The 17261-nt window shown below is 43.4% G+C and overlaps 1 protein-coding gene across 1 annotated transcript in view; it reads right to left on the bottom strand.

The window, feature by feature from the left end:
- Positions 1 to 17261, bottom strand: part of Plxnc1 (plexin C1) — a gene marked incomplete at its 5' end in the record, with an annotated part of 150640 nt that overhangs the window by 102999 nt on the left and 30380 nt on the right. Inside the window, 2 exons of the mRNA XM_013018900.1 lie at positions 9964 to 10064; positions 14358 to 14492. Of these exons, the coding sequence (XP_012874354.1) occupies positions 9964 to 10064; positions 14358 to 14492 (236 nt within the window). The remainder of the gene's footprint in view (positions 1 to 9963; positions 10065 to 14357; positions 14493 to 17261) is intronic.

The following is a 17261-nucleotide window of genomic DNA, read 5'->3' as shown; positions in this document are numbered from 1 at the left end:
AATACTAGGTCACAAAGACAAGTGAAAACATTTGAGGAATTTTTAAAAAGCCAATCAATACATACTTAGGAAAGTGCATGCTGACTGAGATAAGGTCATTTCAAAAAAAATCCATTCCATTAAAACATATATTTACTAAAAGAGTATTCGTAATGGGGCTTGTTGGAAGTCAGAGAGCAGCAATTCGAGAAATGGCACAGGTAAGTACTGTTGTTGGGATGCTGAGGTTTGAGGACCTCAGTGGCCAAATCTACCAAGGTGAGCATCCTTCCCACTGAGGCAGCCCGTGCCCACTGTCTGGATGCCAGTGGTGAAGCTGTGCTCCTAGCAATTCTATCTCCTCTTCACCTTCCTCTTTGCAATGAGCAGGATTACATCACAGCTCTTCTAATAGCTGAAGATGATGCTGGGGACTCAGCTTGACCCCCAAAACCCCTCTCCAGTGTTAAGAGACCTCCCCAGTGCCTTCTAGAACTGGTTGTAACCCAGATGCACAGGTTTGGCCTATGTGGGGGTAATTCAGCAGTGCCCCAAGGCCCCAATAACATCTCCCTCTTTGCTCCCCATTGCTTCTACCCCACAGACACTTGTCCTACTTGCTTCAACACAATTAGTCTGCACAATGGGGTCCTCACACAAGAAGGAGGGGCCACCCCCAAATCCCATGATTGCTGTCATTAGAGCTGCACTGGACCATAAAGAATTGTCACCACACAGACTTCAAGCCTGGGATCTGCATAAGGACACATCCAGAGTTGAGAAGAAAGAGGAACAAATGCAGCCTTAGAATGCTCTTCCATCCTGAACTGTCCTCATGCTAAATACTATTGTCACCTTTGGAGGGGAGAATTTCCAAAGCTGAGAGGGATCTGGATAAAGTCTTGGTTCCAAAGTTCCCTTCAGAATGAGGCCTTCCAGGACCTCTAGTCTAAAACTATAACCTCCTCTGAGTCCAACCAATGTTCCCTGTCACTTTTCTTGACTTTCTTTTTCTTCATAACACTGACTGCCATCAGTCATTCTATTCCCTGTTATTTTTTACTCTAACTTCCTTCAGACAGTGGAGTTAAGTGTTCTGCCCAAATGAGGCCTGCTCAAGACCTCAGAATATCACTGCATTTCCTCCCGGACTTAAGGTATACAGTGACTTTCCCTCTAGGAGGAAGGAGAGAAAGATTTAGGCACACACAGGAAAGGAAGTTCTGCACAACTGAGGCAGAAGTGGAGTTAGCCTGCTACAAGGCAGAAAATACCAGAAGCAGGATACTGGAAACTAGGCTGAGGACAGATCAGAGGGACCCCAGCCCTGGTGATCCTTGATTTTCTACTTCTAGCCCCCAGAAGTGTGAAATCAAGTATGCATTAGTGGGGATCCAAGTTACCAACTTTGTGGCCACTGTGATAGCAGCCTGGGAAGCTAAAATACCTTATTAAGTCGGGCACTGGAGCTCACGCCTGTAATCCTAGTACGCAAGAAGCTGAGATCTGAGGATCATGATTCAAAGCCAGCCCAGGCAGGAAAGTCCCTGAGACTCTCTTATCTCCAATTAACAACCACAAAATCAGAAGTGGTGCTGGGTGGCTCAAAGTGGTAGAATGCTAGCTTTGAGAAAAGAGCTCAGGGTCCGAGAGCAGGCCCTGAGTTCAAGCTCCGCAACTGATCTTCTCCCCCACTCCCGAAAAAAAACAAAAACCACCTCATCAGGTGAACCTGCATGGAATTAGGGAACTTATTCATGGCAAGTGCTGAGAACCAAGCACTTAGGATGATGTCTGACACACAGTAGGTGCTCAACAAACACCCGTTAAGTGAATATACACATGTTCAAACCTTCAAGGAGAGGGGTTTCTACAACTCATAGGTCCTAAAGTTCTCAGTCAGTACAAAAAACCATTTGAGCTGTCTAGCTCAAGCTCTCATCTCTCCGATGACATGAGAGATATGTCTCTTTCCTGTCTCTCTTCCTCTTTCCTACAATGGTAGCTAAGGGAATGGCTTGGGAATTAGAGTTCAATCTGGATTTGAAGGCTATTTCTGATACTTGTGTAACATGCAGTAGATGAATAATGGCTCTCAAAGAGGGCCACATCCCTAATCCTTAGTTGTTATCTTACATGGCAAGGTATTTGGTAGCTATGATTAAGGTGAGTATATTAATTTTATTTTATTTTTATTGTTATTATCAAAGTGATTTACAGAGAGATTACAGTTACATAAGCCAAGTAAAGAGTACATTCCTTTTTGAACAATATCACCCCTTCCCTCACTCTCTCCTGGAAGATGAGTACATTAAGAGGAAAGGCCCTTATAAGAGCAAGCAGGACAGGAGTCAGAGATGGGAAGACAGAAACAGAGTTCAGAGCCAGAGGGAACTGGAGATGCCACACTGATGGCTTTGAAGATGCAGGAAGGGGCAGCAAGCCAAGGAATGCAAGCTGCCTCCAGAAGCTGGAAAAGACAAGGAAACAGATCGTCTCTACAGCCCCCAGAAGAAATACAACTCTGTCAACACCTCGATTTCAGCCCAGGGAAGCCCATTTGTGAAACTGTGACTGTGAAACCCAGACTTGTGAAACTCCAAGAGCTATATAATAAGGTCGTTCTGTTTGAAGCCTTTGCTGAGAGGTGACAATAGCAGTAGGAAACTAAATACAATCTCTACCAGTCTTCCCATCTACAAAGTGGGGTTGGTAACAGTACTGATGTCAACCTGCTGTTCAATTGAAATGACCCCTTTCACAATCTCATGTAGAACAACCCAACAACAGCTGAATGCCTCAGACAGGGACCAGAGGATTCCTGATGATCTTTTACTGTCACATGGAATAGCCATGAAGAATACAGAGTGAAGATTAAGTAATCAAGGAGAGCATCCAGCCATCCCATAATCAGCAGGCCTGGGAGCTCTGTCTCCACCTAGGGTATTAGGTGGAATATTAAGGGGAGGACACTAAGGGTAAATGTGGCTTTTTCTGGGTGGCCCATTTTCTGAAGAGGGTCCAGCCCTGATTCCATTACTTGACAGACCTAAGCAAGTGGACCCCCCATGGTGAGGTTACAAGAGGTAGAGAAGAACATGGAATTTGGAGACTTGGCCACCAAGGAGATGAACCAGAGAGACACAGGAGATGAACTGTCTTTACAGCACACAATGAGGGAAGTGGCCTTGCACGGATGTTAGGGGGGAGCGCGGGGGGAGTCTGGTCCAGCTGATGCAGCTGATGCCTAAATTAATGCAATTCATCTTCTACATTGTCAACAGGATAATCTTTTCGAGACACAAATCTTTTGAAGGCACAGCCCTTTGCTTTAAACCCTCTAATGAGTTTGTAGCACACACTAATTAAGTCTAAGCTCAGAGCCCTTCACATCCTGGTCCTAGCTAACACCCTTATCCTCTTCCTTCCTCCTTCAGTCTGTGAGTTAAGAACAAGATCCAACTTGCTGTTCCCCAGCCATCCCTCTAGACAGAATTGCTGCTTCTGCCTCACACTGTGCCCTTGGGAAAAGTCCACTCAGCCTTCAAGGATCGATGTCAAAGGCCAGTTCCTCCTGGAAGTCTTTCTCAGCCTTGGAGACAACCTGGGACTCCCTCCTTGCCTGCTATCTACAGCTACTTCAGTATTTCCTGTAAAGCAAGCCCTGTGCCTGAACTTTCATGGTCACTAGCTGATTTAATCCTCTCCACAGCCCTCTAGGTCCTACCCTTAACTCTACAGAAGGAGAGATTTAGCACAGAGAAAATAAGAAATTTTCAGGTCACACAGAAGTCTAGGTTCCATTTCAACAAAGCTACCTGTGGGATCATTAATGGCTTTTCCCTTGGCTGGACCACTCCTGCTGCCAGTATGGCTGGCTTGTATCTTTGGTGCCCCAAACAAGACTTTCCTCCTACATTGTACTCAGTACATTGTACTCAGTACAGACCATTCATCTGGTCCTCCAAGCCAGAGGCCTGCTGCCCCTCTATCCTATAATCTCAGCAGCAAATTCCTTGAGTTGCTGGTTGAGTGGAAGTGACTGACTCACTGTACATGCTAAGACTCAGCTCTGGCGGCTCTTGGAGAGCCATCTGACCTGGGAACCTAGCTTCTTCACTTCAACCTAGAGGCTGGGTCACTGCCTGGACCACAGGAAGAGTTTGTAGTAGGTTCGGGCATCACTTCTTTATTTTTTTTGTGAGGTCTTGGATCAAGAAAGAAAGAATATATCTTCCAGAAAAAGAAAAAAAACCACAATACAGTGGCCACCTGGATTATTTTATTTTTCATTTTATGGTCCTATTTTTTAGTGTGTCAGACTCAAGGACAAATCCAATTAATCATGAAGTTCTGTCAATACTAGCTTCCAAATAGCCCTCAAGTCTACCCACAGCTTCCCACTCCTCCTCCAATCCAGTCCCCAGTCTCTGGCAATTCTACAGCTGCCTGCTGACTGATCTGCTGGCATAGGATAGGTATCTCTTCATGTCTGTCTTGCACCCGAGTCCTGACGCTAAATCACAGCTCACTCTTCAAATGCAAGTTCTGCTCTGGCTTCTCAAGATCATCCAACAAGTTCTTTAACACGGCTTACAAGGCTTTCCACCATCCATTCCTGTCTACCTCACCTCTCATTTTCCATCATTCCTCTGCTATATATACTAGAGGCTCTCCTGTACTGAGCCTCCTCTTGGCCTTTGCCATCCTGTTCTCTCTATAAGCTTCTCTTGCCTCCTCTTGACCCAGCTGATACCTGCCTAGGCTTCAGCAGAGATATCCCCTCCAGAAAGCCTTCCTTGACATTTATATTTGAGTTAATTTTTTAATATAGCTCCATGAGAGCCTATGCTTCCTCTCTGTGAGTCTTTATTATACTCTATTTCATCCATCTCCTTTAATTAATGATAGATTAGTTCCTTGCTCCCAATTCTCCAGTCCCTCCTGTACTACAATTAGACACCTCTACCATCCTTTGTCATGTTCATTTACAATGTTTCCTACTATAATAGGTCTAATATATTCCTCTGCCCCATTGAGGAGGTTGGCTTGGCTATGTTGGCAGGCTTTAGCAATGTAATATCAGTAAATACCATGCAGATTTTGAGATCATGACATAGCTTAGCCTGGTGTCTTATGCTTGTTATTTATGTTAACAAGAGTGTTTACAGAAGAAAAATATGTGAAGCAAACTGAATTCAACCTGAAGTTTTGACCCAGACCCCCACATTCCTCCCCATAGACCAAGAGCAAAAAAAAATGTAAATATGTATTTGTTCCTGTAAACCATTGAGAATTTGGGTTTGTTTGTCATGCAGTGCTATTGAAGTAGAGACTGACTGCTACACTTACCTACTTTCCTTCACTAGACTTCAAGCTCCATACAGACAAGAAAGAACTATCTCCAGCATTGTGCGTCAGGCTTAACACATAGTAGATACTTAACAAATATTGGTGATTAGGCGTGTGAATGAATGAATGCCAGCCATTGACAGGACTGCCCCCTTAGCTGGCATGTGACTTCCCTCCAGTGAAGAATGGCATCTAGTTTCTCTCAACAGCACCAAGCTATCTCACTTCCCATACTGGGATCATGGTAGGTTTTCAACAAATACTTGTTGAAATTAAATCAATTGAATTTTGTGGGCTGGCTGGGGAATCAACCCTTAATTTATGACATTGTTTCTGGGGGGAAATGCACTCTGCAGGCCAAGGAAACTTGCAAATGAACTTCTGGAACAGCACCCCGTGCATGGGTTCAGGATTGCCAGTTTTGTGGGGATCCACAACTGAACACATGTGCTAAGCACTGCAATAGGGGAGAGGCTGAGAAACGACTTCTAAACCCCAGATATTCAGCCTGCAAAAATTCACTCTCCACCCACACAGACAAATTCAGCACAGGTTGGATCTGAGGTTCCCACAATAAAATACTAGACTTTTTAGAGCTCATTGTTTATCAGATTGCTTTTTATCTGCTTATTATACTGACTGGGTGCCTATTCTTAACCCTCCCAGATCAAAAGGAAATTAAACTCATTTTCCTGCTCTTCTTCCCCAAATGAACTTTCTAGACACACAGACAAGAAAGTTCAACCTTCTCAACAGAGAAATTATTTTTTCTAAATAAATCTGTGACATTTAAAACAAACACAGTGGGATGTTCTACAGTTATAAGCAAACACCCCCTTTAGAGTTCCTCATTTTGAATGGTTCTGGGAGCTTAACATGAGTCATGGATCTGAGGCTTAATCTTATTTCATCTTAGGCCAAAATGAAGACATTTGGAAGCCCAGGGATGGGCCACTGCTCCATCACTCCATGACTTAATACTTAAGTTTCAAGTCTCAACCTGTCATTCCTTCAGCCTACCAATCACTTCATCTACCTCATATAACATGTGCTTTTGTCTTGTGCCAGTACTGGGGTTTGAACTCAGAGCCTGAGCAGTGTCCTTCAGCTTTTGTGCTCGAGGCTGGTACTCTGCCAGTTGAGCTATAGCTTTACTTCCAGCTTTTTGTGGGATGATTGGAGATAAAAGTCTCATGGACTTTCCTACCCAAGTTGGCTTCAAGTGATAAGAGTGCTAGTCTTGAGCAAAAGAAGCTGAGGGACAGCACTGAAGCTCTGAGTCCAAGCCACAGGACCAATGAGAGAGAGAGAGAGAGAGCAAAGATAGGAGAAGCAAGTTATAGAAAATAGTCTTCTATTGAAAATAGACTTCTCCTTTGATATTCCCCTATGCCTGGATCTACTGAAAGTGGCTCTTGCCTGGGGACACAGCTTCTCCATGTCCTACCAGAGCTGGCTGCTACCTCTCCCTATCATAGGTGGTCCACTTCAGGCTTACTGCCTCTTTGAGACCCTTTGTCTCTCTTTCTAAGCAGATATCCACAGCGTAGCCTTCCCTCCCCACCCCCCACCACTGCCCCTGGGCAACTTCCCTCCATTTCCTGACTTCTTCCCTCCACACTTTCTTCAGCACTGGGCACATCCGTGTTCTTGCAACTCCCACACAGATCGCTGAGCCATCTGATGGACTAGTGACCACCTCCATCAGTTCCTTGACCCCTCCTGGCCACCTGTCCTCCATTAATCCATCCCAGTTTCAGGAACCAATGATTCCCCAGACCTAGTGATTGCCAGTAACTCTGTCCCCTCCTCCATGACCTCCACTTGGGGCCTCCCACAGTCCATCCTCTACTCCTCCCCTAGCTCCTGAAACACAACCTTCAGGGCAGAGCTCCTACTGTCTTCTCACTCTTTCACTCCTTCACCAGTGAGTGCATCCTTATTCCCCTCCTTTGCTCCACAGGGTCCTCCATACATTCCAATGGCCAATCAACAGCATCCATTCTTCCCATCCATCATTCCCAAGCATCCTCAGTTCCCTGCGTCCTTACTAACTCTTCCCTGCTTGACAGCTACAACTCTCGGGCTGAACCTTGCTTTCTCCTCTGCTCCAAAGGCAAGACCCTCAACCTCCAGTGGGCCCTAATGCTGCCTATCAACCAAGCTATCTTTTCTTTGCTTGGGGTTCTGTCCCAACTCCTATTTCACTCTTGCTCTCTCATCTCTCCTCAGAGCTCACTTAAGTCATGAGGATGATGGCAGCAGTGTGAAAATATACTGAACATGCTTCTTCCCCCGACTCACACCAGGGCCAGTCTCTTTCCCCTTTCCACATAGCCCATAACTGGGGAAGAGCTGCCTGGGCTCTCATTTCAGGTTGGCCTCTCTGCTGGACATAGGTGTTTTTTGTTTTTTTGTTTTTTCCTGCCATCTATGGAAAAGACAATATAATCCTCTCTTGTCTTTCCTGAGTCATCAGTTTCTTCCTCTCTACTGGAATTTTCCCAGCAGCACAAAAATGCATAACTACTCCATCCTCCTAAACAAACTAAAAGTTGCCGGGTACCAGTGGCTCACATGTATAATAGTAGCTTCTCGGGAGGCTGAGATCCGAGGAGCAAAGTTCAGGGAAGTCTATGAGATTCTCATCTCCACTAAATTGACCAAAAAAAAAAAAAGCTAGAGGTGGAGCTGTGATTCAAATGGTAGTCTTGAGCAAAAGCAGCTCGGGGATAAAGTCCAGGCTCTGAGTTAAAGCCCCCCAAACTGGTGCACACGTGCGCACACACACACGTATATACACACCTAAAATTCTTGGGACTGACTCTACTTACTCTTCCTTCCAGCTTTTCTCAATAATGTTCCTCTTCCCTTTGTCTTCTTTGCTTTAGCCCCATCTTCCAACACCAATTTCAGTGACTATCACCAATCATCTCTAGGCAAGTCTAGTGGACTAACTGTCCTTACAGGTAGATGCCTCCCCAGCCCTTGGTCTTTTCCCTGGTTTGATGGAAACCACACCCTCTGAATTTTTTTTCTGTTCCTCTCTGATCCCTAAACATTGCAATAACTTACCTCTCAAACTTCACTCCTTAACCTATACTCTCTTCCTGCTCTGATCCTAAGAATCCCATAAGGGTCATCTAAACACACCCAATCCCCAAATTCCTCTTGTATACCTCCCATCCACTCCGGACCTGATCTTATCTAATGAGTAGACACAACCTACATGTGGTCCTTTCATTGCTACCACCCTCACCACCATCACCCAGCTCTGCAAACACAGACAACAGCACCTCAGACAACAGCATAGATCATAAATAGAAAGATGACAGCAAGACCCTTAGTGCATGTGCAACTGACGAATGCTGGCCATGTCAGTTCACTTCTTAAACTCTACTCAGGCAAGCAACAAGAAGAAAAGGTTCCTGCCCAATTACAATTATTCATGAGAATTTTCCTGGGCCTGCTTCTTTTGTCTGCCAGAGATTCTGACGGAAACAGCCTGGTAAGGAGGTACAGCAAGAGGCAAGGGCAATCACTTTTCTTGCGACAGCTCAGATTGTGACTTCCTCCACAAACTCTTAATTAATTCCATCCCCATATTTTTAGTTTGTTTCCTGAACCTCTTGCTTACATTATATTTCCCCCTGCCTCTCTTCATTGCTCTTGGCTTCCTGCCTTATCAGAACCCCAATTCACTTTCTGGCCCGCTTTTCTTTCCACAACTGCCCTCTTGTTGGGCCTTCAGCATCTCTTCACCTGCTCTACTCTTTCCTATCCCTTTTCACCTTTAAAAACTGAAAACACCAAACTGACAGACACGGTTATGTGGTTTATTTTTTTCCCCTGTTCTGCCTGAGCTGCAGGAAAGCTCTCTCCTCCTTGCGTCTATAGCAAGAGCCCGAGTGCTGGGTTGCCATGGCAACAGCGAATCCAACCAGGCCGGTCCCAGCGACGCTAAGAACTGCCATGGTGAGGAAGCCTCTACAAGTCGCCCCTGAGCCTAGATGGGTCGTATGTACATCGTAATTCAAGACCAGGCTGGGCAGGTTCTGCCTGGAGACCAAGATTGTACATCAGGCCCACGGCTGTATGGTACAGGAAGAGACAACGCCATCAATAACAAGCCTTCCACAGAGTGAAACAGAATACATGACATGATGAGAATTCATTTGAAAATTTTCAAACATTCCTATTCTTTTATCTTCTCAGAGGGAGAACCTTTTGCCTGCCTCCCTCCTTCCCCTCCCCCCCCCCTTTCTCTCTCTCAGTCTCCAATCTTGGGAAACTCTGTAGTGAAAAAAGAAAAAGAGCAAATCTGCCTGATCTGGTCTCTCTCCTTTGGATGTCACATACCTGTCCCTCTGTCTGCCTCCCCGCCACCCCCCCACCCTACCACCCTCCAACCCGGATTGGGTAGGCCTGTGTAAAGTTCAGGTCATTTGACTTGGTTGGCATCATCTTTGAGAATTAGAGCTACAATAGGGTATTTCGGTGGTGGAAAGAGATCTGTTCCCCCCACCCACCCACCCAAGTCTTCGGAATGGATCTTACAAAGTAGGGCAACAAGTGTTCTGCCACGTGACATTCTAGAAAACCTGAGTCGGTGAGAAAGCGTTTAGGAAATACCTTTGTAGGGAGAGGCACCAGCCACAGTGAGGGTCTGCTGCTGCTATACACTCCGAGCAGGATTTGTGCTTACTGCAGTTTGCCACATGAATTCTCCTCACCTAAAAAATAAACATGCCAGGGGTTCAGATGGAATTAGAAGCAACAACCAGAAAATAAATAAATAAATAAATAAAATTATAACACCTTATCTGATGAAGAGCCACAGAGAAAATATTTGTCAACTTGAACTCGGAATGTCTCTATAATGGCACCAGGTGGCAGGTCTCAAGTTCGAGGATATGATTATAGTCCAGGATATGGTACAGTTGTGTAAGAATCATTTGGGGGGGCACTTTGGAAAATGCGTAAGGTCATTCCTACTTCTTCCCCCACCTGCAGTTTCTGCAGTCACAATCAACCACAGATCAAACATATTGTCTGTATATACGCATATTTTGCTCACATCAGTATCACTAAACAATACAGTATAGCAACGGGTTAGCTGTTTATATATCACCCTGACACTGTTATCCAGCATGATAATGAATCTAAAGATGATTTAAGTATATGGGAGGATGTGCACAGGTTATATGTAAACTTTATGAGAGGTACTTGCATCTATAGATTTTGGTATTCTCAGGATACCTGGAACCAGTCCCAGAAGATACCGTATCTACTGTATTCCCAGACTTGCCTGTCATGCAGACCCTTGTGCTATCTGGGGTGGGGCCCCGGTGTCTGACCTGTGAAGAATGATTTCCACAGGGCTCATGAGATCAAGTCACCCGGTTTTCATATAAGGGTTTTTCATTATGGTCAGTAGTACTTGCGAAAGGGACATTTGGGAACAGTAAATGGCTTCTCCAGGAGGGTCACCAGTCCCCAGGTGGGCACTGAATATGGGAATAAAGAGTGGGACCAGATCCCCCTCAGCCTGTCTAGAGTAGCTCCATCGCCGCAGTTCTTGGTGTGCTTGCTCAGGTCCCCTCCAGTGCAACTGAAAATAAAAGAAATGGATCTGGCCAAGGCGGCTCATATCTGTTATACTAGCTACTCAGGAGGCTGAGACTTGGAAGACCCTAAACAAGCCTGGGAAGAAAAGTTTGAGAGACTTCATCTCTAATTAACCATCAAAATGCTGGGATGGAGAAATGGCTCAAGTGCATCAGCCTGAACAAGAAAGCTAAACCAGGGCACAAGGCTCTGAGTTCAAACCCCAGTACCAGCATACACACAGAGAGAGAGACAGAGACAGAGAGGCAGAGATGAGACAGACAGAGAGACAGAGAAAAGAAATGGACAGAGTATTCAGGTCACAGCCTCTCCAAGTATTAGCAAACAGTAGTGTACAGGGCAGCCATGCTGGGTAGACTAGACCTGGGGCAGGGCCAAGGAAGGCAGCAAATCCCTGAGGATTGCCTGGCCCGTTTTCTGAAAGCATGCATAGTCCACAGGTAGTAAAGAAACTCGTGGGATTCATTATAATGGGAGGCTAGCCATGCTAGAAAGGAAAAGTAAAGAATAAAGTATTCTAAAAGGAAAAAGGTAGGCATTTTCTGAGGAAGGTCCTGCCTGCATGGGGGACAACTGTGCCCTTCCATTTCTCAGGCTTCTAGGCGGCTGACAGTTGCAGCTGGCAGACCATGAGTTGGAGCCAGAATTAACCAGAATGTGGATATTTATTTCCTCATAAGCTCACAAAAACCTCTTTGGATCTGAGGGATTTTAATAAGTGTCGTGTAATCTCTCTAACCTTGTTTCCTCATCTATAAAATAGCACTGGGACCACTGACTTCATGGGGTTATTACGAACATTGTCTGACACATACTAAATAATGTATGTCATAAATATTAGCTATTGCTATTATGTGAGAAAAGAGTTCCACGGTCTAACAAATGTAAAACCTTGGACTGAAAAGGCTCAATGGATTTTCTTAGCACAGGGCTTCTGAGAGTCTTTGCATATGCTAAGTGCTGTAAAATTCAGGAGTTCAAGTAAGATGTGATCGCATGATCACATCTGATCCCAAGATCTCACCAGATCATAGGACCACACCTGATTACAGGATCATGCCCGATCACAGGACCATATCTGGTCACTAAACCAAGCCTGCTCTGAACATTCTGGGGAAGGTAGGTCTTGGTCTTGAGAATGACTGAGGACAACTATTTCATGCATTTCAACACAAAAGTATAAACCTATGTTTATGAGAGATACTGGGAATATTACACTGGACTTTGGCCTCTAACGTACTATGTGAGTACTTCTCGTCAATACACATATTTACATATGAGTATGTTTAATCACATTGTGTGCCATTTTATGAATTTCCCATTGCTTTGTAGAATGGCTGTTAATATCTCCCCAAGAGTCTAGCAAAAGGCCTGCCTCCTCATAGGATCTCTAGCATTAATCCCAAATGAGGAACACAGAAATGATCAGGATTTTCTTGCTTGTTTTGTTCTCAGGACCTCAAGCTTTCTAGGCAGGCTCTTTATTATGGAGTCATATCTCCAGTCCTTTTGCATCTGTTATTTTTTAGATAGGGTCTTGCTTCCTGCCCAAGTACATCCCTAGACCATGAACCTCCCATTTTTTGCTTTTCACTGTAGTTTTAATAACAGACACATACCACCACTATTATGGGTTGAAGTCTTATTTATATTCCTAGACTGGCCTCAAACCCATGATCCTCCTGATCTTAACCTACCAAGTAGCTAGGGTTACTAGTGAGCTTTTAGGTCCTGGCTTGGGGCATCAGTTTTGATACCAACTTGAAAACTCTTTCTGGTACTTCAAGCTTTGAATGACCAGAGACTAGAACTCTTTCCCTTTAAAATGTGAGAACCTCTTAACTGTGTGTGGTTTTCTCCAAGCTTCAGCTAAAAGTTCTACATTCTAGGGTTCTGTAACTATCTATGTGGGTAGTAATAAAGACTTATGTGCAATTGGCAATACTTCACAAGGCTAAATGGAGGAAAAAACACAGATGAAGCCAGATACCCACTGTCTTTGCTTTGGGGATTGGAATTTTATTGGCTTTGTGTAGAATGCAGTCTAGACTCTGGCTAGCAGATCTCAGGCATCTTTGATAAAGTATCAGCATGGAAATGGTTACTTAATATATGCATTTGTTGGGTGGACAGAAATCTTGCAAATATGAGATCTAGGGAAGAAACATGATAAAGAGTGTTTGAATAGTGATATAAGCCAGCACAGAAGATTCGGTGTGGTGAAGAGCCTGCTTTCAAAGCTGTAGGAGATTCAGAGGTAGACTTCTTGACGCAGTCATTTCTAGTTTGACAACACCAGAAACTATAAAGTACCATTACCTTTACTCTGTGACTCAAAAATCACCTGCAGACCAGTCAGTGTTGTCCTGCCTAGGCCAAAAGGAAAGGAATGGAAAATGAGGTGGCATGAGGGCATCTGTGACATCCTGTTATCTTCTTTGCAATTGGTGTGTTCAAATAGACAAGGCCAAAAACCACCATGCCAGAACATTCTCCAGAAAGAACTTAGCACCTAATCTTATCTATCATAGGTTTTATGATTAGGATCTCACAAAGAAACACATGCATGAGCACATGTGTGCGCACACACACATGAGATACACATGTATGTATATCATCCATGAATAAAATGATATATACATATCCTTATTTAATTAATTTTGAAGCTTCTCAACGTCTTCGGTTCTTCATATATAAAACAAAAGTAACTATCTCATTAAGTTACCAACACAGCTCATTAGTATTCTTTATTATATGTGTATGCATCACACTACACAGGGAATAGTGATAATAAACACACTGTCGGTGAGATTTCTGTAAAAAAAATCGGCTTTCTCTCCTCTTCCCTCAGCAAGAATACTTTGTAAAGATGAAGAAAATGTTTGAAAGGCAGTGTTTTTATTTCAGTAGGCAGGAGGGGGGAGGGAAACAACCTTAAACAGCAGATAAATTAAGAGAAGGAGGGTGAGTGCTGTATATTTCCTGGTTCATGAATGTGCATGAGACTGTGGCCTGACATTAACCCCATATTCCAAAGCCAGTCCCATTGGGTATATTCGTAACTGCATCTATCCCTTACAGTGTCCACACAATCAATGTGCAAATCCAGTTACCTTGCCGACCATGCGTCCATTTGTAAGCATGCCCTCCTCTGAAAACCTAGGCACTGGAAATATGACCAATAATAAAATCGTCTAAATAGGTAATATTTCTTACTTACTTACTGACAGCCAGGGTGGTTTTTAATTCCATGTCTGTGACCCACTGTGGGTCTTCTCAAAGCCTGAAGCAACATTTAAACTCAGTAGTTCAAAGTAAAAGCTTTGCCGCGAGATAATGACATTGATTAAATAATTTTTATTCCTAAGTCAGAAGCAATAACTAGCATTCCTACCTACCTCTTTCCCAGCAGTTAGATAGATGTATGTGTCCTTCACGGGATCAGGAACAAGTTTGTAGAACACAGGTGTTTCTTCTTTAATTTCATAGATCACCTCTGGACAATTTGAAGTCAAATTCTCACCAAGAATAACCTATTTTTTTTCAAAAAGAGAAATATGATTTATATTAGGTGATTTGAATGGCAAAATGACAAAACTTGTACCTTAGTCATAATATCAGACCCTTTCTTTCTCTTTATCTTTCTCTTTCCCCCATCCCTTCCTTCTCCCTTTCTAGTTTTCTCTTTCTTTTTCTCTCTTCCTTTCCTTCTTTCCCTCCCTTCCTCCCTCTCTCCTTCTTTCCTTCCTTCCTTCCTTCTTCCCTTCCTTCCTTCCTTCCTTTCTTCCTTTCCTTTCTTCCTTTTCTTTCTTTCTTTTCCTTCTTTCCAAGCACTGGGGCTTGAACTCAGGGTCTGGGAACTACTCTTTAGCTTTTTCACTCAAGGTCGGTGCTTTACCACTTGAGCTCCAGCTCCACTCTTGGCTTTTTGCTCATGACTTTCTTGTCCAGGCTGGCTTTGAATCTTAATCCTAAAACCTCAGCCTCCTTGAGAAACTAGGATTATAAGCATGAGCCACCAGAGCTACAAAAAGTACTATATTCCTTAACCATCCTCTCATATGCCCATCTTCATCTTCAATAATAAGCTCAGCATACCTGCTTATGCAGGGGACAAAGTCACCAAAAACTGATAAGCAAGAAAGCTACTCCTCAATGCTGGAGCCTAATTTTCACATGTGGAAGCTTCTTGTCCACAGTTGTTAACCTCATCTAGCCCTACTAAAAGCCACAAGTGACAGATTGGTTAGTATTGTGCCAGGAGTGATCTTGAAGCTACAGGCAGTAGCTTATTTGCATATATTTGCATGGGTTACTCTGATGACATCATGCATCTTAAAGTAACTCTGAGGAGTTAACAGGTATAGGCAAGTAGCAATGTGTGCACATATAAAATGTAAAGCAGGTGTTCATCAGTATTCAGTGGCTTTGAAATTGGACACCTGAGCTTCACTCTTCACTTATCGTGTATCAGGCACTGTTTTAAGTGTTTGAAAAATGGCCATGGACAAAACAGGGAAGGGGAAGATCCTGTACTTCATAGAACTCCATGTGTGTGTGTGTGTGTGTGTGTGTGTGTGTGTGTGTATGGAATAGTGGCTTTCAGTGATGAGAGAGTAAATTAAAAATAAAGTGAGTAAGGAAAAGGACAACACATGCTCGGGGAAGGTCTCACAAAGGAAACAACATTTATTTAGAAACTTACAGGAGGTAGAGGAGTGAGTCATTTAGATATCTGGATGAAACATGTTTTTAAAGGAGGCCCTATCAGTTTACAGACTCTAAAATGAAAGGAGGCCACTGTGGCTGGAGCAGGGCAAGTTGGAAAAAAGTGGGCAGTAAGGTAGTGAAGTAACATGGAGGATCATCTAGGTTCTTGGAGGCCTGCAAAAATCCCCTTTTAGTTACTCTAGTAGGGGAGAGAAAACAATAAGATCTTGAACAGAGCAACTTGGTGAGAAGGTAGGGTCTGAGCATAGGTCTGAAGGCCAGTTGAGAGCGAAGTGTCACAATCCTAGAGGAATGTAATGGCAGCCAGAGGCTGGATTTCCATCCAGGTTCTATCTTTAAGTAGTTTTACTACTTCAAACTAGTCATTTATTTTACCTCTCTGGTAAACTCACCAAATTCAGTAGCAGCTCAGCAAAAGCCATTCTATATATGAAACATGACTTTTGTTGAACCAATGGTAATATAAACATTAATCAGTATATTATACTGATGTTAAAGATACCGAGTTAAATGGCTAATGGGTGACCTAAAGAGATAACCACAATGCCTCATTAAATAACAAAAGACAATGAATATTTGATTATTTAAAATGTTGCCAGACTTTTGAAAACAATTACCTTTTGAATACTTTTGGAAATTTGATCACCTTTCGAAGTCACATATAAAAATTATTCTTTTTACTGTGTATATCATCAAACAAAAGACTTTTCACATATTTTTAATCTCTTTTTTCAACTGAAACAGTTAGGTCCAAAGCGAGGTGAAAAAGGTCTATGCTTCCTTTTAAAATGAGTTTAAAACTACCTTATCCAAGATGGTAGCCAGTCCTTACATAAAGGCCTTTATGTCAGTTACACTAATTACTATAATTCAAGTGCTCAGTTGGCACCTATAGCTCCAGGATACCACATTGGAAAGTAAAGACATAAAACATTTCTATAAGTACCAAATATTCCATTAGACACTACTGCTCTAGAGAAAACTGAGGGGAGGGGCATGGGCAGGCAGGCACTGACCAGAGAGTCCAACTGTGTCATTTCTACTTCCTAAATTCTTTACTCACCTGAGACTCAAACAGCTGATATGACTATAGAAAGTGGTGGTTTAAAAGAAGAGAAATTAGAAGCCAATTTGAAGAAAAGGTTCTATAGACATCCTCAAGAGAGACTCGAGAGAAGAGTCTAACCTCGTATTTCTTCAAGGAGTCATTAACGCCATCACTAAAGCATCAGCCATGCTGAATTCTCACCAATAAAATGGAACCTGAACCCAACCAGATCTTCAATGCTAATATCACTTAGCATTAGAAAGTAGAAAGAGAGCCAGGTACCACCGGCTCATGCCTGTGAATCCTAGCTACTCAGGCAGTGGAGATCAAGGATCCCTGTTCAAAGCCAGCCAGGCAGGTAAGTCCATGAGACCCTTACCTCCTATTAATCACCAAAACAACGACAACAACAACAACCATAAAAACAAGCACCCAAACTTAGAACTGGAGCTGTGGCTCAAATGATAGAGCACTTGTTTTATGCAGTGTTCAAGTACTGAGTTCAAGTCTCAGGACTGGCACA

The sequence above is a fragment of the Dipodomys ordii genome, unplaced genomic scaffold (assembly GCF_000151885.1).
Source record: "Dipodomys ordii isolate 6190 unplaced genomic scaffold, Dord_2.0 Scaffold3, whole genome shotgun sequence".
NCBI lineage: Eukaryota > Metazoa > Chordata > Mammalia > Rodentia > Heteromyidae > Dipodomys > Dipodomys ordii.
The sequence above is the reverse complement of the archived record's forward strand: the minus strand, read 5'-3'. Positions and strand labels throughout refer to the sequence as shown.